The 23,036-nt window shown below is 41.0% G+C and overlaps 1 protein-coding gene and 4 non-coding genes across 5 annotated transcripts; all 5 read left to right on the top strand.

Annotated features, from left to right (window-relative positions):
• The first annotated feature begins 1,549 nt into the window (after nucleotides 1–1,549).
• On the top strand, nucleotides 1,550–1,621 carry trnaq-cug (transfer RNA glutamine (anticodon CUG)). The gene has a single exon. It is a non-coding gene; the product is annotated as a tRNA-Gln (tRNA).
• Nucleotides 1,622–2,044: 423 nt separating this feature from the next.
• On the top strand, nucleotides 2,045–2,127 carry trnal-cag (transfer RNA leucine (anticodon CAG)). The gene has a single exon. It is a non-coding gene; the product is annotated as a tRNA-Leu (tRNA).
• Nucleotides 2,128–2,843: 716 nt separating this feature from the next.
• Nucleotides 2,844–3,142, top strand: LOC146371695 (signal recognition particle RNA). Its single transcript, XR_014802869.1, has one exon.
• Nucleotides 3,143–3,456: 314 nt separating this feature from the next.
• On the top strand, nucleotides 3,457–3,755 carry LOC146371696 (signal recognition particle RNA). The gene has a single exon (XR_014802857.1).
• Nucleotides 3,756–16,721: 12,966 nt separating this feature from the next.
• LOC146371697 (visual system homeobox 2-like) lies at nucleotides 16,722–22,773 on the top strand. The gene is made up of 5 exons (XM_084953357.1): nucleotides 16,722–17,201; nucleotides 17,711–17,798; nucleotides 18,407–18,530; nucleotides 20,539–20,719; nucleotides 21,386–22,773. Exons 1-5 carry the CDS (start codon nucleotides 16,769–16,771, stop codon nucleotides 21,712–21,714), a joined length of 1,155 nt encoding a protein of 384 aa, XP_084809483.1. The 5' UTR covers nucleotides 16,722–16,768; the 3' UTR covers nucleotides 21,715–22,773.
• The last annotated feature ends 263 nt before the right edge of the window (nucleotides 22,774–23,036 follow it).

The raw sequence follows: 23,036 nt of genomic DNA on the forward strand, positions 1-23,036 counted from the left end.
TTCCATGTATGCCTTGCCTGCTAGCATCTTGCACCCTGCTGTTATGTGCTGGATTGTCTCTGGAGCATCTTTACACAGCCTGCACCTGGGGTCTTGCCTGGTGTGATAGACCCCAGCCTCTATGGATCTTGTACTCAGAGCTTGTTCTTGTGCTGCCATGATTAGTGCCTCTGTGCTGTCTTTCAGTCCAGCTTTGTCCAGCCACTGGTAGGATTTCTGGATGTCAGCCACCTCCTCTATCTGCCGGTGGTACATACCGTGCAGGGCCCTGTCCTTCCATGATGGTTCCTCGTCTCCCTCCTCTTTCTTGGGTTTCTGCTGCCTGAGGTATTCACTGAGCACTCGGTCAGTTGGGGCCATCTTCCCAATGTATTCTTGGATGTTCGTTGTCTCATCCTGGACTGTGGTGCTGACACTCACCAGTCCCCGGCCCCCTTCCTTCCGCTTAGCGTACAGCCTCAGGGTGCTGGACTTGGGGTGAAACCCTCCATGCATGGTAAGGAGCTTTCTTGTCTTTATGTCAGTGGCTTCTATCTCCTCCTTTGGCCAGCCTATTACCCCAGCAGGGTACCTGATCACGGGCAGGGCGTAGGTGTTGATGGCCCGGATCTTGTTCTTACCGTTCAGCTGACTCCTCAGGACTTGCCTGACCCTCTGCAGGTACTTGGTGGTTGCAGCCTTTCTAGCGGCCTCTTCATGGTTCCCATTCGCCTGCGGGATCCCCAGGTACTTGTAACTGTCCTCTATGTCTGCAATGTTGCCTTCTGGTAGTTCAATCCCCTCAGTTCTGACTACCTTCCCTCTCTTCGTTACCATTCGACTACACTTCTCCAGTCCGAACGACATTCCAATGTTATTGCTGTATAGCCTGGTAGTGTGGATCAGTGAATCGATGTCTCGTTCACTCTTGGCATACAGCTTGATGTCATCCATGTACAGGAGGTGGCTGACAACTGCTCCGTTCCGTAGTCGGTATCCGTAGCCAGTCTTGTTAATGATCTCACTGAGGGGGTTCAGGCCTATGCAGAACAGCAGTGGGGACAGAGCATCTCCTTGGTAGATCCCGCACTTGATGGTGACTTGTGCTATGGGCTTGGAGTTGGCCTCTAGTGTTGTACGCCACATCCCCATTGAGTTCCTGATGAAGGCTCTTAGGGTCCTGTTGATCTTGTACAATTCTAAGCATTCCAGGATCCAGCTGTGGGGCATTGAGTCATAGGCCATCTTGTAATCAATCCAGGCAGTGCACAGGTTGGTCAGTCTGGTCTTGCAGTCTCGGCTGACTGTTCTGTCTACCAGTAGCTGGTGTTTTGCACCTCTGGTATTCTTGCCAATCCCTTTCTGTGCCCCTGGCTATGTGCTACTAAAGAGCTTATACTTGTGCGTATGAGTCACAAACACTGCTCACTCACTGACTGAGCATGATCATCATTTTCGAGCCATAAATGGCATCAGCCTCTCCACAATTGACAGTAATCTTAAAAGAAGCCATTGGCTGAATACTTTTTGGCAGGTTGCCATGATCAGGCAGTTCATGCCCTCTCACAGGGGTTCCATGGTGTAATGGTTAGCACTCTGGACTCTGAATCCAGCGATCCGAGTTCAAATCTCGGTGGGACCTGAGTTTTTATCCGCTGATTGGGATGTGAAACATTAGAGCGTCTTCTCTGGGACACCAAAACTGTGCTATAATTGTGTTTTCAGTGAGAGGTGTATAAAATCAAGCAGCAAACCTTGACCTCTCCCTTTACAAACACTTGTCAATCACTATGTGGTATTAAAGAGCTGTCTGAAATTCAGTTGTACACCACACAAAGTTACAGAGTGGGGTGTCTGAGTGCTGAGGTGCGCTTGTGCGTAAAAGTCACAAACACTCCCCTGACTCACTAACTGCACAGCTGACTTCAAAGTCAGCGCAGAAAGTGGGCGCCACCAGTATGTGTTTCCATGGCTGAACAGCTGCTATATGTGTTATGTTGAGTATAACGTTTGTGTCTTCCCAAGTATCTAAAGCTGTAACCTCCACGAAAGTGATATGCAGTACGTCAGGATGGCCGAGCGGTCTAAGGCGCTGCGTTCAGGTCGCAGTCTCCTCTGGAGGCGTGGGTTCGAATCCCACTTCTGACATTGAAGCTTTGCTCTCCTTCATATTGTGACAACATACACTTGAAATTTGGTTAAACCACGAGGTTTCTCACAACTTGCTTATCACAGTTGTGCACCGTTCATCCCTGAACTTTAGTGGATTTTATAATCATGTACACTGTAACAACATTCTACATAATTCTAATAAAATTCACTACAGGAAGCTGATTACTGGTGCACAACTAAATGTGTGCATCTTTGAATGTGCTCACATTGACACTGATGTGCTAAAAACCTGATTTTGTGAAGTCAAAACTTTCAGCAAGTTGAAACAATCTTTCTTATTTACTCCAATTATCCCAAAATAAGGACTGGTCCCATCCCATGTCATGGCATGAAAATATGAGAGGCTGTCATCAATTCAATCAGATACTTGCGAAAATTGTAAACACTGAGTAAAAATCCTTCAACATTTTTATTGTATTTCTGACAGTGTACACACAAAACAATAATATACAAACACACACGTACACATACGCTGTCCTTCGGCTTATTAAAAAGGCTATGTCATGTTTTTGCTTGGTCAAAAAAAAAAAACCCAACAAAAAACAACAACCTGTTATTACTGTGCTGACTTCCTCATTTTGAAATGATTAGGTTTTTATTTTTACAGCATTTCATCTTGGCTGATGATGGGCACTAACCTGATGAGCTCACATGAATGAAAGTAAAACTTCCTGTGAACGTAGCTGCTTTTCGCCGGGTGCGGTGGCGCGTGCCTGTCATCCAAGCTACTGGGAGGCTGAGGTTGGAGGATCGTTTGAGCTCAGGAGCTCTGAGCTGCAGCAGGCTGTGTCGATCGGATGTCCGCGCTAAGTTCGGCATCGATATGGTGATCCTGGGGGAGCCCGGGACCACCAGGTCGTCTAAAGAGGGGTGCACCAGCCCAGGTCGGAGACGGAGCAGGTCAAAGCCCCCGTGCTGCTCAGTAGTGGGATCGCGCCTGTGAATAGACGCTGTAGCGCAGCCTGAGCAATACAGCGAGACCCAATCTTTATACACACCATTATACCTGTCTCTACCTCACACAGCAGCCTCATCAGCCCTTATTTATATTTTTAATTGACGTCAAAAACACTCACAAACCTGCTGCTCTGCTTGTCCTGCACCACCTCCACCTGCAACTACATCCTCCACCCTAAACACTCCTGCCGCCCAGCAGGTGGAGACAAACTAAATCAATCAATCAATCTCTCTATCTCTCTATCTAATAACTTATTGCATTACAACTTGGCTAATGATGGGCAGGACGTTTATGTGATGATGTCACCTCAGATATAGTTAAAAGCCTTGTTAACGTAGCTGCTTCTCGCCGGGTGCGGTGGCGCGTGCCTGTAATCCAAGCTACCGGAAGGCTGAGGTTGGAGGATCGTTTGAGCTCAGGAGCTCTGAGCTGCAGCAGGCTATGTCGATCGGGTGTCCACACTAAGTTCGGCATCGATATGGTGATCCTGGGGGAGCCCGGGACCACCAGGTCGCCTAAGGAGGAGTGCACCGGCCCAGGTCGGAGACGGAGCAGGTCAAAGCCCCCGTGTCGCTCAGTAGTGGGATCGTGCCTGTGAATAGATGCTGTAGAGCAGCCTGAGCAATACAGCGAGACCCAATCTTTATATACACCCTTATACCTGTCTCTACCTCACACAGCAGCCTCATCAGTCCTTCTTTGTCTTTTTAATTGACGTTAAACACGCTCACAAACCTGCTGCTCTGCTTGTCCTACACCACCTCCACCTGCAGGACAGCTGCAAATACATCCTCCATCCTAAACACTTCTGATGCCCAGCAGGTGGAGACAAACTCAAACTAGGAAATTCATTCAGGTAACCTTTGGGTTTAATATTTGCATCTTATGATCACAGCTTTCACTGTCATGTAAAAAGGGTTTTTTTGTTTTAGAAGTGAACTGTCCACAACTTCAGTACAGGCATGAGTCAGGATTTCAGGGTAAAGTAAATGTTTTCTTTACATCATTTCTTTGAGTGTATGGTGAAAGATTGCCAGGGAAGGGACTGTGTTGCATTTTACTGGGATAATTTCTCTATTTTTTTAAATTGATTTTTCATCTTATAATCAACAGTATATAAAACAATATATATATATGTATGTATATATATCAGTCTGGTATGGTGTTGACATAGTGCCGCAATCTGGCAGTCACACCTTCTTTTTGAGCAGTGGTTCCATGGTCTTTGAATCCAGTGAGCTGAGTTCAAATCTCAGTGGGACCTGGTTTTTAGAGGTGAAACCACACTTCATGTCTTCTCTGGTTCACAGAAATAGTGCTACAGTTGTGTTTTCAGTCAAAACTGTATAAAATCAAGCAGCTAACCTTGACCTCTGCCTTTAGAAATGATTGTGAATTCCTATGTGCTACTAAAGAGCTTATACTTGTGCGTATGAGTCACAAACACTGCTCACTCACTGACTGAGCATGATCATCATTTTTGAGCCATAAATGGCATCAGCCTCTCCACAATTGACAGTATCCTTAAAAGAAGCCATTGGCTGAATACTTTTTGGCAGGTTGCCATGATCAGGCAGTTCATGCACTCTCACAGGGGTTCCATGGTGTAATGGTTAGCACTCTGGACTCTGAATCCAGCGATCCGAATTCAAATCTCGGTAGGACCTGAGATTTTATCCGCTGATTGGGATGTGAAACATTAGAGCGTCTTCTCTGGGACACCAAAACTGTGCTATAATTGTGTTTTCAGTGAGAGGTGTATAAAATCAAGCAGCAAACCTTGACCTCTCCCTTTACAAACACTTGTCAATCACTATGTGGTATTAAAGAGCTGTCTGAAATTCAGTTGTACACCACACAAAGTTACAGAGTGGGGTGTCTGAGTGCTGAGGTGCGCTTGTGCGTAAAAGTTGTGAGAAACCTCGTGGTTAAACCAAATTTCAAGTGTATGTTGTCACAATATCAAGAAGAGCAAAGCTTCAGTGTCAGAAGTGGGATTCGACCTCACGCCTCCAGGGGAGACTGCGACCTGAACTCCACATAACACATATAGCAGCTGTTCAGCCATGGAGACACATACTTGTGGCGCCCACTTTCTGTGCTGACTTTGAAGTCAGCTGTGCAGTTAGAGAGTCAGGGGAGTGTTTGTGACTTTTACGCACAAGCGCACCTCAGCACTCGGCGACCCCACTGTGTTAAATGTTGTGGTGTGCAACTGAATTTCAGACAGCTCTTTAATACCACATAGGGATTCACAAGTGTTTGTAATACTGTTAGATATAAATCACAAATTGTTACATTTGTGGAGCTGCATCCTCATTCACGGGGCTTTTAACTATGCCTGAGGTGATATCATCACACCAGGCTTGTGCCCATCATCAGCCAAGCTGTAACACAGTATTTTATGAGATAAATAGATAGATAGATAGATAGATAGATAGATAGATAGCAGTACAAACATCTTTCCAGATAAAAATACCTTGTTTTTTTATACATCTTCCAGTCTGTGAAGTGAAACATTGTGTGGAAAGTGGATGAATGTGAAAGCTTGGGATGAGGGTCAGAGGGGAGTAGCTAGGGTTTTGGCACCCCACTAGTTCTAACAGAGAGCGTGCATTGTTCTCTGACCTAAATTTCATGACATGGAACTGCAGAATAAAAAAAGGTCAGAGTGAATTGGATGTAGCAGCAATGTATTCACTCTCCACCGCCCCACACAAATTGGTCAGACTATGACATCATCCAACTGTCAAAAAGTATTTTAAGACTAATTAGGAAAGTGCATTTTAGGAAAGATATTAACCAATGAGCATATCTGATCTCATTTTCCTCATTTTTGCAGCTTTGGAGCAACTTTTCCAAAATATGCATTCACTGATTAGTTACTGATAAATGTTAAGATAAAGGAAAAGATCAAGGAACACCAGAACCTCTTGTGCTCACAAATGTGAAGCTTTATTTCAGAGCAATCACTGTATACACAGCATACTAGGAGAAGGATGTAATAAATGAGGCATCATGCTTTCAGAGGCACAGTCAAGGTCACAATAAGGCCACACATTAGAAAGACTACAAGGAAACCTTTCTAAGTTTAAACAATTTCAAGCCCCGTATTTCCTCACCTGTTCGGCAGTACTCAGTTTTCCATTCACTTGACTTTCACCTGTCAATACACCTGCTCTCATTCCACTACAAACAAGCCACTCGGAATGTATTTCTGTCTACCACACATAAGTGTTTTCTTGTAAGACGTTTGGCAAGTCACAGTAAGAAAAACAAATGTGTCACTTTGACGGTCAAACCCCATTTAGTTGCTTTGGTTTTAGGGCCCTGTAAACCCCACTTTCATCTCAGCTGTTCTGCTTGGGTTCAAAACACTCTTAAGTATAATGTATAATAAACAGAAAAGAGACATTAAAATGCTCTTTTTGTCCAGCAGGCTCATCAGCATCTAAAACACATCTAGCGGCATCATCACATTCACGGGGGTGTCTTGTCGAGGTCCCACTTGTCATTTCTCTGTGCCTGTTAGCTCATCTCGGTGCGTGGAGGAGGCGGTAGAGGGAAAATATAAATCCCACACTCCTTTTTATCACACTGACTCCATTCTTCACGGGCCTTGATGAGACAGGGGAGCAAACCTGGGTGGAGTCTGAAGATTTATGACTGCCAGAAGTGTGCTGGCCATTAGATCCCAGTGTCCTGCTAATGAACAATCACACTGAGAGGTACAGTATCTTTGGAGCTCATCGATCAAGAGTCATCTTCAGGGACGTGCAAGCTGTAGTCTGACAAGGTGGCACCAAAGGACAACAAGATTCATCTTTGTTTTCTACTCAGACTTATACTCAGACTCATGCTGGATCGTGTGGTGTAGTGTCTCTGACGGCACACCACATGTTGTAAGTTTATAGTTTTAGGTTTCACAGGTTCTTCTAAATCAGAGCCAAATTGCAACAGATTAACACAATAAAGTTGCAATTAATAAATCAGTTTAGGATGTGCCAGACTGATAGTAGCAGCAAAACTGGCCCTGCATAACTCTAACCACAAACCCCCCAACATGCAATCATACCATCGTTACTCCTTTTGCCCCCTTGGGTATTGATGTGCAGTCGGCAGCCTCAGCTGCTGGTGATGCAGAACCTTCCCTGTGTTGTCATCAGTGTTGTGGCGTCTCATGGGAAAGCAGAGATGAGTGCTGTAATTAGCGGGGAATGAGGCCAGCAGCAACAAGAGCGTCTGTGTGGGGCCCCCTCTGGCCTCTGGGGACTCTGAGACGCGTGGCTAACCTGTGGTGCACTACCTGTGGCACTGAGGGCTGATGTGTTAGACACACAGTAATGTGCCTTTATTTGAATTTTTCTTCCAAGGAGCCGGATTTTCTTGTATTTTTTAAAAAGTTGTTTTGAGTAGTAGTTCTACAGGACTCGTGCAGGTCTTTGTTTGGCCATTGGCTGCTTTTTTACTTATTTTCAATGCATTTCAGATATATGTTTTTTTAAGTTTATTAACTCTCATCTATGAATCCTTAAGGTACAAAAAAAGGTCCATAACTCATGAGAAGAACCAGTGTTCTGCACACACAAAATCCACCTAACCTGACACAAGACTTGAGAGCCACATCTGGACCTTCAGTTGATCATCTACTGTTCACTGAAGTCTCATCAGCAATGGCCTCAGTGGAAAGGAAAGGAAATAAGGGTGAAAGGATGAGGTATGCTAAATTATACAAGAACTGAACTGAAAATGAGTGGCGTCAGGTCTGATAAATAACTGTTTGATTGTTATTCATCCTTATTTTAGGTTTTGTGCTGTTAGACTACACACTGCCTGTGTATTTCTGTAAATACCATGCGAAGTGACAGTTTGAGCCAGTGGTGTTGGGGATCTCCACAACTGATGGAATTATAAATGCAGAAAAGTACTGTCAGAGTTTGATTGACCATGTAATGCCATCTGGAAAGTGTCTGATTTCCCTGTCATTTTTCAGGATGGCAATGATCCCAAACACATTGATTGTAGTAAAAACATACCTGGATAGAAAAAACACACAACTGAGCACTTTACTCATGGATTTGCCTCCACAGTCTCTCAGCCTCAACGTTATTGGAGCAGTGTGGATCATCTTGACAGAGAACAGGGCGAAAGGCAACTTTTCAATTTAGGACATGAGGAGTGATTCAAGAATTTGGAATAGTACTGTAAAAACAATGTTCTTTAACTTGTCCCAGTTGGAAAAGCAGAGGTGGAAAAAATAAAATCAGCATGTCAAATACTGGCATGGCTTCAGACACAGTTGATGGGAGCTACTAGTAATGCTAAAAAATATTTGCGTTTTACCTGTATGCTGTCACAAAGACTATGTTAAAAAGAATTACAAGAATATTGCCAGCAGGAAAAAAAGAAAGACAATCAGTGTGCAAGACCAGAAGCAAAAAGGAATGGATGAGTGTCCTCATGCAAAATCATAAATTTAGGGAAATAAATTATTTCTTTTACACAGGACGAGGATAAACTAAATGAACTCCAACAAATAAACTAACACTAATTTAATCCAGATTAAAATTATGTGGATTTATATGGTGTCAAAGACATGAAATGACTGTTTATATACTTAATTAATCTTTATGAAGAATTTGTTTTGTTTTGTTCTCTCCTGAAAATTCAGAGCTCACCAAATGTCTTATCATGTTTTCACTGTTAGAATGGACTGTAATAAATGACTTGTGTTTTCACTGTGTGTGTGTGTGTGTGTGTATGTGTGTGTTACAGCCCCAGTCTCTGTGTCTGCGTGCGCTGGTGTGTGCAGGTGTATGACTGCTGCTTATGCTCCATCTGCGTCTGCCGCTGATGAGTAAAGCCATGAAATAGATCCAGCTGGAGATGTGCAGAGGAGCTTGAGGCCTCCTGGGAAATCATCCACACTTCCACCAGCACCATTTTGTCCACTTCCTTTGCACCCCAGAGAGCTATCAATAAGTGGGTAATTGAATTTTAAGCACAAACACTGCTGTCAAATGAGTGTTGCTGTGGTGGTGGTGGTGGTGGTGTGTGTGTGTGTGTGTGTGTGTGTGTGTGTGTGTGTGTGTGTGTGTGTGTGTGTGTGTGTCTGATGGGGTATGTTTAGCTGTATGAACATGGTGATGCTCTCTGCGGACTTTGCGCAGAGAGGATGAATGTTTAATCCATTAAATAACAATTACAGCCTGTAATGGTCGAGAGAGGCTGGTGGAAGAAGGGAGAGAGGAAACATAGCTGGACTGTTCACAAGCCTCTAAACAGCGTGCATCCATTAAATGCGATTATCAGCATACACGTGCAGACAAAATGAAGATGTAAGACTAATAACATGTGCATAGATTCTCTGTAATGCTCTCAAGTTAATACATGTGTCTTGTTTTAACACTAAGGTGATTTCTGGGGTGTTTTATAACCTTAAGGGGATGCATAAATGCTCTGCACTTAAATACACACGTGTAGATGACATTTAAGTATTTATCACTGTGTTTGATTTAGTGTATTTAATACAGGTAATGCTTGTGACCTTGTGATCTTTTAAATGGAAAAAAGGAACACTTCAAGTGTAAACATGCCACAGCTCACACCTTGGGAAGATATCTCCACCTATAATCATTATGCAAGAGGGTATGTTAGGTTGGCCGGGTCTCTCTTGGAAATGAGATTTAAATCTCAATCAGTCTTTTCACCTGGATAAGTAACGGATAATGACATAATGAATGAAAGATACTCTATGATATAGCTTGTAGCACTTAAAATGCTAAATATTTATGATGTAAGAAGGGGAATTATTGTTTGCTCTTTCCTCCAAAGTGCCTCAAAGGTTCTCATTAAATGAAAGGATCTTAAAGTATAATTTGTCTTCTGCGCATCCTAAATTCAAATTAATTTAATGGTAAATGGAGAGAAATCAAACCACAAGTTGGCAGCTGTATTACAAAGTGCCAAAATAAATGATAATGATGCAAGCGCACCTACGGCTCTGCAGCCTTATAGCTTATTTAATTCAGTGACCTCTGAACTCACTTGTAAGCACACAATGTCTGAACTTGGATTCGGTTAATGGTGTTGCCAGTATTTTTATTTAATTATGGGAAACGTTCATAAGAAGAGGCATGTCACAGTAATAAAATAAATAAATGTAAAAATAAATGGGTGAACAGATGTTTGAGGAAATTACATTTCCACTCCAGCTGTAAAGGAAATATGTGGTCTGCATAATAAAATAATATTCTAGTGGCTTTGAAATAGAAAACAGCAACTATGTTAATTAATGGTCATTCATGCGAATCAGGAGGCTAAAAGGAGACGATGGAGAAGATGACTATTGACTATTGTGACTATTTTATTTATTTAATTGTTAGAAAGACTAAAAACATCTACACTTGATATGAAGAAAAGGTATCTTATTGCCAACATCAGTGCGAATACTGACTTACATGTTTTGTGAACTTGGCAATATAGTTTGTGTTTAAATGGCTGAGTGCTCATGAGATAGTGTTTTATAGTATTTATGTTTGTGAATCTGTCAGTGTGCTGCAAATAAGGAAATCGGATCATTTTGCATATATGTGTTTGGCACATATAAACTGACATTAAAGACAAAAAGGTATACGGGTAAGATTTGCCTGATCACACTAACACACTGACCTTTACCCTGACCAGACAAACACCGCTCACACTCCCAGCTCGATGAACGCGGTTTGTCAGTGCGATCGTTAAGTTGCACTCGTGATCCAAAATGAGTTTGCTAGCTGTGGATTTCTCATGCTGCTCACACAATGGCCTGTATACGGGAGCTGCCTGGTGGCATTGCTTAATTAGGCGAACAGTTGATTCATTTGCACTAATTGACAGCTAATTAAAGGAGTGAGGGCACATCAAGCTGATGTCCCTCTGAGCTGGGCCTTGACTGCGGATGATCATAGGGAGAACATATTATGGAATATTGAATCTTCTGAGAACCAGCTGCCATTAGAAGAGGCCTCAAACATATGGACCAGTCTGTGAGGCTGTGAGTGTTTAAACAGGCTCGTCCTACAGTGTTGAAATGCAGCCTGTAGAGCCCAGCTGCTTATGAGCCAAGGCTTCATTGATTGCTAGAAAAAAAGAGAGTGAATAGGACCTAGAATTGGTGTAAAATGCTGTATGATCAACAAACAGGAAAGATTTACAAGCAAGTAACCTCAGAAATGTAAAAATTACACCTTCTGCCCACCAACATAAAAAACTGAGCTCTGGAAACAGAAAAAAATGTTTTACCAAAATCTACATTAGATTTAAAATGTAAAGTTTACAATTCTTATACAACAATGGATAAAAGACCACTGATGGACGTTGTAAAGAAGAGTGGTCCATAATTTCTCCACAATGATATGACAGACTGATAAAGTCACAGAGAAAACAAACACTCGTGTTATTACTGCTAAATGTGGTTCTATAGAATTTCACAAACTGCTTTTGTTAAATAAATAATGATGAGGTGTATTTAAATCATTACAAGGCCGGGTAAAGACCAGGTGAGATTTTATACATCCTGATATGCAAAATCTTAACACTGGCAGAGAGCATACTATCTTTTTACAATTAGCTATCATTAGGTTTTTCTGCTATAAAGTTTTCTTGTTGTCACTGGTACTAGAGGAGCTTGACTGTAATGTTTGACACTGTATTTACGCTGTGTGGTCATGTAAAAACAGAAGATAAATATTAGAAGAGTGGATCCTCCCATCAGCAACCTTTACAGCTCTATTAACTCCAATTACAGGCGAGAACAGCAGAAATTTGGATACTTCATAATAAGACTCTAACTTGAAACATATTGGAATACTATACTATTTGTCATGGGCTGTACTGGCAAGAGTTTTATTTGTTCTTTTCTATGTTTCAATTTTTTTAAATGTCTGCAAGTGTTGAATTTCTTGCACTTTACTCACAAGATTTAAAATAATCCTTGATATTTATCAGAATGGTAAAAATGTAACTCTCTTTGGGATTTTCATTATTTTCAGCATCTATGTTACTGCTAAAATGAAATGAATGTCTGTCTGGAGTTCCCTGAGAGACTTTTGCAGGCTCTCCTTGGGCCAGGCACCACACTCTCCACAGGAAACCAGGAATAGGCTGTCTTCATGTCTGCTGGTGCTGCCCATGTGAATCACAAAAAGACAATTAGGGGCTTATTAGGGTCTTGGGGCGATGCAGCTCACGGGGCGTCCGCTTGCCGGTTTGCCCCCAATTTTGAGCCACTGCCATAGCTGAAAACAGTCAGGGGCATTGTCTCACCTAATTACACTAAATGGGCCCCTTTTTGTGCTGTTGCTGCTGCTGCCATGCCTGTCTAGTTCCCTTCACCTGCCTAACTGCTAGTCCCTGTCTACTGTGGACATGTGCTAATTAGACAAGAAATGGGCCCAAGTAATTATGTCAATTCTTGTTAGGAGCAGCCACAATGTGTAATGTTATTTTGTCAAGAAACTTTTGGTGTTGGGGGGGGGGGTCTCTCCCACGTTTCTCATAGTGTTTTCCTCATTACGCCAATAACACATCTGCACATGCAACAGGGGAATGCGGCACACTCGGCAAGTCCCCGACAAACTTCAGAGTGTAGATGCACTCATACAGAAATGGAGACTATAGAATGGCAATGGCATGAAGTTATTGCCCTAATTAATGCTTTGTGCCCACAGAGCAAACTGTTGATGCACTGGTGCCACATTGTTAGGACTGTGGGAGCTTTTTTGTCTTCTTTGCTCTAATGGGATGTTTTGATCAACGGCTGTTTGGTGACCCAGCTCCTCTTCTTAAATGCCAAGCTCTGGGAAATGGCAATTAGCTAGATTAGTAGAGCCATTTTGGGAGTCTCAAACATAGACAAAGATCAGACAGGGGCAGATGAAACTCTAACATGACAAAACAAACCATGCCTGATATTTATATATATAAATTACAGTAAATTTTTGCATGTCACCCAACAACATTCAGTCCTGACTTTTATTTATAACCAAATCATTACTTGTCATTGTACATGGATATTTTCACAGATTTAATTAGTGTCTGCAAAATTATCTCAGTAGAATTACAGCATATTATTGCTTTAGTCCTTTCAGGGATCGGAGATACAGATATGAAAAAAAAAAAAAACTACATTTGAAGGGATTACAAGTAACAGTGTGCAGTCAACTAAACTGTCAAGTAAACTGGGACACGTTTTAGTTAGTCAATTGGGACATTGAGGAAAATCCTTTGTGTAACATTAAACTATGTTCATGCAGTTTCTTTTTGATAATTTTGTGTTGTATTGATATAATAAAATGTATTTATTCTGGCCCTAAAGTTTTATCAAACATCAGTTGTTGCACATTTTTTGAGATACGAAGGGTTCAAATAAAATGGGATATTAAACTACAAAGTGTAAAAAAAACATTTTATTACTATAATTTGAGAACATAATGTAATAATACATTTGCATAGCATTAAATTATTAGAACGCCACTCTGTTGCTAGAAAGCAGACATTTGTCTGTGTCAGTGTCTCCCTGTACTCAACTAAAGTTTCTCTCATCTTCTACCTTCTCTTTCTTTTCTTTTTTTCTTTTCTTTTCTTTTCTTTTCAGCATGCTGTCTGGATGATAACAACTATAAAATCTATCACTCAAAATGCCTCGTTTATTCTCTCCTTTTTCAGCGAGTGTCAGCTAAATAGCAGTCTGTGCGCTGCATGTTAATATGAAAAATTGTATCCACTACTGAAAAAATAATAATTTATCCATTTATCAGTGCTGGAAAACAGCTTCCATGTGTTAGTGAGTGTTTTTTGCATGTTTGTGAACATTTACATACAGGTATAAATACTAACATGCACAAGTATACATAGTAAAGTACACATAAACACAGATCACAGGCAAATGCACTTAGAAGGCAAAATGTTGAAAAAGTATGCAAGACATGCAATAATAAAATCTAATATTAATACCAGTATTTTCAGAAGAAACCATCTGGAATAACTGTTAAGATTCAGCTCAGGATGTGGCCCATTTTAAGTAACATTTATTGACTATTTTATCTAACACATTAAGGCAAACTTGATTAACAGCTAAAAATACTTTTTCATAAAAACCTGGTTTATTTTAAAGATATCACATAACAGATTTTGACTCATTATTTAGGAATGTTCTTTTTTTAATTGGCTTATCGACCTTGTTAATGACAGTAGGATTAGGCCTGCCATGCAGTTTGTTTCACATTTTGTAATTAAATTGGTGAGAATGCCAGTATTTTAACCCAGATTGTGGCAAATGAGGTGGGAAACATCTTTTTTTTAATTCTTTAAAAAAAAAGAGATATTATTGTAACACAACTAAAATTATTTAAAATAACAGAACAAATTAATATCAGAGAAGAAGACAAAATAATAATAATAATAGTAATAATTTTTTTTTTGGACCAAACAACGTCAAAAAATAATAATAAAGAAAGAGAGAGAGAGAGAGAGAGAGAGAGAGAGAGAGAGAGAAACCTTATTACCATAGCTATTTGGTATGGCATTGATCTCTTTATTCACCTCTAATAAATTGTCTGAGTCCCTGAAGGTAATCTCATTTTCACTGTTCTCTTCTCTCTCTACTTTTTTAAGATATTTGGGTAATTTTAAAATTTTTAAACATTGTGCCTCAAACTAAATAAAAAGGTAATGTAGTCCAGAGTCCTGATATTATCAGGCTTTTCTCTTAGGTTGCAGGGTGACGCGCAGCGTTAAAACCTGACGCTCTGGGCGACGACAGTGAGCCAATAATCGGCTTGATCGGGTTGATGCCACATCTCGAGATCACATTACCCAACCAACCAACAATAACCGACAGCAAACCTGGGGTTGACCGTCAATGACTGCCTGACGCACTGGTGCCAAACAGTCCCACAGGAACCACCTATTTATTCATCACCACATGTCCCATTGACAATACCGCATCTCCGCAACGCGTCCACTCATCTCCATAAACTCTCCTCGGCGTAATTGTCCGCCCAGATGTCCGAAAGTGTGCCTCAAATTATCTCCGAACGACTGAAACCCGGCAATAATTGATTAATAGCTGATTAGAGCAGATTAGGTTCGAGGCGGGAAAAGAGGGGAAAACAGGACTATTTTCATTCCATTTCACAACTCACTGGCTTTGGATTTGATCTGAGGTTTATTCAATGACAAATGAAGGGAAGCTGCAGAAGATTTCCCCTGACGTCCTAAAGACCTCTTCCGTTTGCTCTCACTTTTGAAATCGGATTAACCCACTGAAACACAAACACTAAAACGCAACCTTTCAGCCGCGGGTTTGTGATATCAGGCCTCAAGCTAAAAAAAAAAAAAAAAAAGACACTTGAATCTCAGGGGTGGGTGTTGTTGGGAAACAATCTGTTGCTGTATTGTGCGCTGGCGTTTGGTCCGCTGTTTGTCTCGTTTATAATTGCCATCCGGGTGTGTCCTAAATACCCTCGAACTGGGACAGTGTATTCTTTATCATGTGGCTCTCCACAGAAGAAAAAAAGGGGAGGGGAGGCTTAATAACCTATCAACAGATGCGCAGACCGCTACCAAAGACAAAACGTTTAGTGCGCAACCCTAATTAGAATATGCAAATCACCGTGTGAGTTATGTGGGACGCTTGGAGCTGCTAACGGATCAATCAGAGAAGGAGATGAATTAATTGATTAATTGATAGGAGGTGTTGACCAGATGTGAGTGTATGAGCCCTTCCTTAAATTTGACCTATGAAAGATTTCCTTTTTTCCTTCCTTTTGTTCTTTATATCAAAGAGAATTGGTCCCTCTATTTATTATTGGCATAATTCATGAGAAAGCATGGCTGTTATTAAGATGAATTTGCACGTCAGAACAACTATTTCATAGCATGATTATTTCGCGTCTTTAACGGACGAATTAACTAATTATGGCCTCCTTTGTGAAATGTAGTGTTTATCGATTAATACAGCTTTTAGGGCCTTCAAAATACCTTTATTGTTGTAAGAAAACAAACACGAATGTCGGGCCTATTAAAGAGGGTAGAAGCACAATTTTATCCAGGTTTAAGTTACATTAAATTATATTCATATGTATTCTTGTTTTCTTTGTTTGTTATTTAGTTATTTTGCCAGTAATTTTCAATACTGACATCGTTTGATGCTGATTTCCTGGACTTGATGGGTTAATCCGGCTGTTTAAACTCAATGAGTCGGATCAGATGATCACACATAGAAATGCCAAGAGCTGCAGTGAAAGTAAGCCTTATTCTCGATGTAAGACAGGGGAAAAGAGTATACGCTGTCATTTCAAACCCAAAGTTTTTCCGATGAGGGTCTATAAAGCAGCTCCTTAAACTGTAGTAGTGATTGATCATCACCAGCCGGAGGCTAGTAGCTGTTTTACAGAAAATCCATCAAAATTTATTCCGTATGCGCCCTAATAAAGCTCCGGAGCAACCACAAACTTAGTATGCAGTCTCTCCTCTCTTGTGATTGGCTGCCGCCTGTTGAATAAAAAGAGCAGTGGAGATAAAGAGAGAGCGTCACATTGCGGACTGCACCGGGGACTCTAGCTTTTTTTTCTTTCTTTTCTTTTTTTTGGAGGGAGCGGAACAAAAAGTGGGATCATGACGGGGAAGGAGGGAGCAGTGCTTTCAGACTCGGAGAATAAACAGAAATCAGCTTCACAGACTTGCATGAGCCACGGGGGAGCCCACCAACAGCCGCCTGCAACCTGGAAGATGGCCCCCACTGCGCAGCGGCGCACCGGCTTTGGGATCCAGGAGCTGCTCGGCCTAAACATAGAGCCTCCGGCGGCACCGAGGCGACCGCTGGAAGCTCTGCCGCACAGGGCGCACATTCTGGCCGCCAGATCAGCCCTGGGACATGGAGGCCTCGGGGTCGGCGTAAGTTTACTGCGACCAGAGGGCATACACTCGTTTTACAGCCAGCCTGCTTTTCTGGAGGTGCTGTCAGAGGCGCAAAATGTGCACCTGCAGCCGCTGCACAGGACAACGCGCGTGGACTCGGAAATGGACGCGCAGCACTCCACCAGCTCCGGTGAGACTTCATGTCGCTGAAGCACGAGGATAGTTTCAGTCAGTCGGAGTGTTTGTAATATTTAAGTTTATGTGAAGATTAAAATGTCACGTCAAATCCCCGAACCAACGTGAGGCAACAGGGAAAAATGTCTCACTAAAAGCAAATAAGAAGAAGAAGAAACGAGAAGTTGTGTTGAAAATGCGCAAGTTAGGGTCGAACGGAAAAGGCCTTTGTATTTATATTTATTCATTAATTTATTAAATTATTCATAAAATAGTTTTTTTTTTAACATGGCTGTGTTTTTTTTTATTCCAGGTGTGATGTGACACATTTTCAATTTTCCATTATAATATCTGTGTTGTTTTTATATTTATTTATCATTTATCATCAAAGAAGATGAATATGATAATTTAAATAAATAATCGGCTCCAGTTTGTTATTATAATTATTAGTAGTAGTAGCAGTAGTAGTAGTATTGTTATCAGTAATAATATTTTTTAACCTTTAACCTTTAAAATCATCCACAGATTCTGATGATATGAGCTCCTCCGGCGATCAGAAATTCTCCAAATCCTCTATGGGTCAGAGCAAGAAACGAAAGAAAAGACGACACAGGTAAAAACAAAACAAACAAACAAAAAAAAAACCGAAAGAAATATTAGGTCGTTATTTGTCGGTTTGGCCTTCAAGACACAGTGACTGTCATATATGATCGGTGAAGCTCACGTGAGCTTACGGTGTTTTACTTAATGCCGTATTTGGCGTAAGAATAAGGAGATTTTTCTGATTTCCTTCTGGATTTTCTTTTTGACTTTTCTTTTTAACGTGTTCTTGTTGCTTTTCTCTTTATAAAAAAAATATGAAGGATATATATTTTTATTTTCGTTTTGTTTTTTTCTGTATTTGTATTTATTCACAAGACACAAGATATATTCATATTTATAGGTGATTAAATCTGAAGTCACCATTTTCTGGCTTAAGTGGTGCCTATATATTGCCTTAAAAATGTAACTAAGCTGATCTCAACTAAAAATAATAAAATACTTTATTATGATATTTTTTCATAAAAAGATATTTCCTGAAAAATAAAAACCAGGTGAAATGAATGAACAGGCGCAAGAAAAGCCATCATCATTGATAACTAATCAGACTGAAAGCATGATTGATTTTAAAAAAGACTAAAAGAGCATCCAATCGTTTTTGGTCTTTTATTTTTCCTGCAGAACAATTTTCACATCCTATCAGCTGGAGGAGCTGGAGAAAGCTTTTAATGAGGCTCACTATCCAGACGTCTATGCCAGAGAAATGCTCTCCTTGAAGACTGAGCTACCAGAAGACAGAATACAGGTGGGATCATGTCTCTGCATGAAAGCAGAAATCCACACTCTGATATCTTATATTTTCCACATGAAGATGTTTTCATCAGCTAACATCTTGATGTCTTTGACATCAAAACGTGGGCAGGTGATTCAGCTATTTGGTGCAATATGAACACTACCTCAGAGGTGACATCTTCCGTCACTATAGCAGACAGATAGAGCCAGCAGTCACCTGCTCCATCATCATCTTCACAAGGTCTTCACATTAGCAGGCACTTCACCTTCACACTGTAATTAGTTAATAGAGGAGAACTTATCACGTCTCCTCCTGGGAGAGGCAGGCCGCAGCCCTGAAATGAAATGATAACTACATAGAAATTAATTAGCAGAGGTCAGCGGCTGAGCAGGGGCCAGTGCCCGGCTGCTACGAGCATTTTAATTTCCCGTGATATTTGAGCGCCTGTCTCCCATCGACCGGGCCTGGAAATTAACTTATTTTTCAATCAGCCTCTTTGCCCCCCTCGGGTCACCTCGCAGGAAGCAAAGACACACACGCTGTCATGCACACTCACACTGCTGCTGTCAAAAAGCATGATTGCTCATCTGGGGCCCATCTTTTTATGAGATGGAGGTTATCGTCAGATCTACCTGAATAGCTTTCCAGACCCAGCTTTCATCGTTTTTAATTCCAGGTCTGCAAAACGCATGCACGCACACACACACACGCATGCTCATGTCCACACACACACTGGCACACACACTCCACACACCATTTCTTACAATCTCATCCTGCATCCACGGCCATTTTAGGATGCTCATTTTTCCCCCTGTTTTCCTCATCCATATTCACAAGCAGGCTGAGATGATTACACGGTCTGGCCTGGTGGAAATCAATTTAGGCACCTGAAACAGAAACACACACACACACACGGGATAAGCATGCACGGGCTCAACACATTTGTACTGAAAATTAAAGTCCAGTTTGTGTGTTCAGACTCATACTGTGCAACACGTGCATGTGCAAAAGAAAACATTTTTAAGAAGATGTTTTTTAAGCCTCATTCCAATCTACCATTCATATCCCAGTGCAACAAATAAAATATTACTGCACTCTGACGTGAATTGTATTATAAGGAGTTCAAAAAGCTGCAAAACGTAGAAATTAAAGGAAAATGACTGTTTAAAATTTTTTCAGAGCTTCAGAATTTTCCATTGTGCAACAATATTTGTCATTTCTGCAGAATGTCTCCAAATGTGTTTCCATATCACACACATGTTAACTGCATGCTAGACAATATTTTCCACTTCTGATATCACATGTTCTGCTCCCACATGCATAAACAGCCTTTATAACAGGGGTGTCAAACATAAGGGCCAGGGGCTAGAATCAGCCCGCCAAAGAAATATGTGAAGGACATAAACTTTAGACTTTTAACTCTATTTTCATACGTTTTACAGCTTTTCCTACTGAAAAAGACCTCTTCTGAGACCATTCATACTATAACAACGTAAATAAGTAATAGATAAACCATGAAATGACAGAAAGTTCCTGTATTTTAACGTCTAGTCTAGAAATGTATGATGTGCACAGTTGTTATATCTGACAGTCACTAGTCAATCTCCTGATTAGTTTAGCAGAGGCTAGCTAAGAAAACTGGTTTCAAGAGCTAACATAGACACACATATTCCAGCTGTTCAGCCAGAGTCACTTTAGGTCCTTGTTCGCCATGAAACATGAGCGTGAAATTTCTTGGCAGCTGTGGCTACAACTGTAGCTTGCCTCCACCAGTGTGTGAATGTGAGAGTGAATGAATAGTGGCATTGTAAAGGGCTTTGGGTGCCTTGAAAAGCGCTATATAAATCCAATCCATTATTATTAAAAACCAAAATAAAAATCCATCAAACATTTCCATTGAATAAATAGAGAAGAGTCTGTGTGATAAGCTAACAGAATTTTTTGTAATTTTACATTAAAAAAAATCTCAGGGATTACATGTGTGATAAAACGTCCTCACCACTTAAAATTATCTGTCCAGGTGTGGTTTCAAAACCGTCGGGCCAAATGGAGAAAAAGGGAGAAGTGCTGGGGGCGCAGCAGTGTGATGGCAGAGTACGGCCTGTATGGAGCCATGGTCCGCCATTCCATCCCGCTGCCCGAGTCCATCCTCAAGTCAGCCAAGGAGGGCAGCACAGACTCTTACGCGCCGTGGTTACTGGGTGAGTCCCATGGGTACTACATGTCAATCGCCTCCCTCACAACTCTTATTAATTATGAATCATCCTCCATCATTTGATATGCATTTTAAAAAAAATACACATCAGAAGCACATTTTGCAGAAATCTGCTAACACTCTCCTTTCTTTGACTGATGAATCAAATGCTAAACAATTAAAACAATCTTCTTTTATTTTGGTTGAATCCACCTTTACGTTATCTGTCCAAAAAAAAGTCTCTTGATGCAAAAAGAAAAAAACTCCTATATATTTGTGGACTGTGTTTGAGATTGAGTTGTGTCCTACGAGGACGGGGGTTAGCTTGCCTGAAATCAGGAGCCAATAAAGGCCTCAGCATGTCATTAAAAAGGTAGAAGTCAATACAGTGATAATCCTACTTCATCAGGGCAGATTAGACCAGATCTCCTCTCTCACCTCATGTCAATTGATTAGTTTAAATCAATTACGTAACTCTAATTGAATAATAGGTTCTATTTGCCAATCTATCCCCTATGTATGGATCATTCCTTAACACTCCTTTTTTTTTTACTTCACTGTCAAACATCTCAGTACATTCGTTAAACTCACAGAAATAATCACAACAGGAAAGCTCTTTCATCTGTGACTTCTCCATTCTCTTCTTTAAAAAAAATACTGTTTTCCTGTCCAGGTATGCACAAGAAGTCTCTTGAAAATATCCACACGTCTCCAGGAAAAGCCCACAGCCTGACACCGCCACCAGCTTCACCGGCACAAGAGAAATTGGTGGATAAAGTGATAGAGGAGGATAAGCCGAAGCAGAATAAAGACACCGGTTCACCGATTTCTAAAGAGGAACTGAGGGAGAACAGTATTGCTGCGCTGCGAGCGAAGGCGCTGGAGCACAGCGCTAAGATGCTCGGGACAGTTTCTGACAGAACAAACATTCTCGTAACTCGTAAAGAGGAGGCCGAGGAGGAGTTGACGGAGAAGGAAACGGCGAAAGTGAGGAGCAACTGAAAGAGGCTATGGGATGCGCTCTGCAGAGTGGCAGTTCTAATGTTCAGAGGCGGCAGTCTTATTGTGTTGGTTAAACTGAATCTTGATGCACGCGGAGTCACTTTGTGTTATCATACGTTCCCTTAGGTTTATGTCTGAAGTCAAGTCTTTAGCTCTGCTGACTGATTGAACTTCAATAACTCAAATGTTGTAATGTTTGTACAGCTAACCAAAAATGCACAACACATTTGTGCATGTCTTCTCCTGCAGCTGACGAGGAAGGGAAGGGAGGAGCACAGAAATGTTTTCTTTTGAATTCATAATGCCAGGTGGCAAATTAAAAGGAAAAACCTGACTTCCCCACATCTACAGTTAGAGGATCGAGTGGCTTTGATGTTGTTATTGTGCTGTTGTGACATGGTTTGGATTCACTTGACCCCTTTAGATGGAAAGCTTGTTGGAAATCGATGCAAAGTTGATCTGAGCGATCGCTTTCATGCTACGATGAAACGTTTCTGTCCTACTGGATGACACCGCCTCTGTCCACACAGGACACGAGGGATCGTGATTGATTATTCAAAAGTAAAATCATGTGAATTGTGAGATACCTGTATAGCCGTAAAGCAGTGGCAGGTTTCGTTTTGTCTAAACCAAATGAGGGAATATATTTTTGAAGAATGCTCTTTGATCACTGCAGTGGAGCTCAATCAATCCTACGGCACGCTGAACTTGCTCTGGCAGTACATTACCATATAAAAAAAACTTTGTGTTGTTTTTTTTTAAATGTAGTGTGTCATTCTTCTGTCATACAGCTACAGCTCTGTGATTTGGTAGCTTTTCATGTAAGCAGAGCCTGGATTCAAGAGACTTTATATAACTTTGACCTCTGACTTCTCTGTGACCCCACGTCTCGGCTCGGTAACTGACACAGGTATCACTAAAAACAGTCGATACCAAATCCTGTAAAAAGGTTTCTTCAGCTCTTAAATAAGTGGTGTAAATTTTGAACATGCCCCATAGGTAATATGGCGTTATGTATAGTTAACACCAAGTGTGTGTTTGTTTCTGTATAAATGTAATTGTAGCAATTAAATCTTATTGGTATTTAAATAATGTGCTTTTTGTTGCTTCGTGTGACCTGTGCAGAGTTTGAGAAAGGTTCATTTCACTGTGGAGATTTTATAATGCAATCAAAATAAAACCTAGGTGGTTGGAAGTAACAATAAAAAACTAAACAAAAAAACAATTGAAACTGAGAGGATGAAAGTCAAAAGGCCAAAAGCAGTCATACTGGGATCATATATAATGATAGAAAATGATCTTTAGTCTAAATTAAAATGATG

The sequence above is a fragment of the Perissodus microlepis genome, chromosome 15 (genome assembly GCF_051167445.1).
Source record: "Perissodus microlepis isolate ML-2025 ecotype Zambia chromosome 15, ASM5116744v1, whole genome shotgun sequence".
Lineage (NCBI taxonomy): Eukaryota > Metazoa > Chordata > Actinopteri > Cichliformes > Cichlidae > Perissodus > Perissodus microlepis.

Bases quoted from the DNA above. Each gene is read 5' to 3' on its own strand.
- LOC146371697 (XM_084953357.1), top strand. From the start codon at position 16,769: ATGACGGGGAAGGAGGGAGCAGTGCTTTCAGACTCGGAGAATAAACAG. The intron at 17,202-17,710 runs GTGAGACTTCAT...AATCATCCACAG, and splicing joins GCAGCACTCCACCAGCTCCG to ATTCTGATGATATGAGCTCC. The intron at 17,799-18,406 runs GTAAAAACAAAA...TTTTTCCTGCAG, and splicing joins CGAAAGAAAAGACGACACAG to AACAATTTTCACATCCTATC.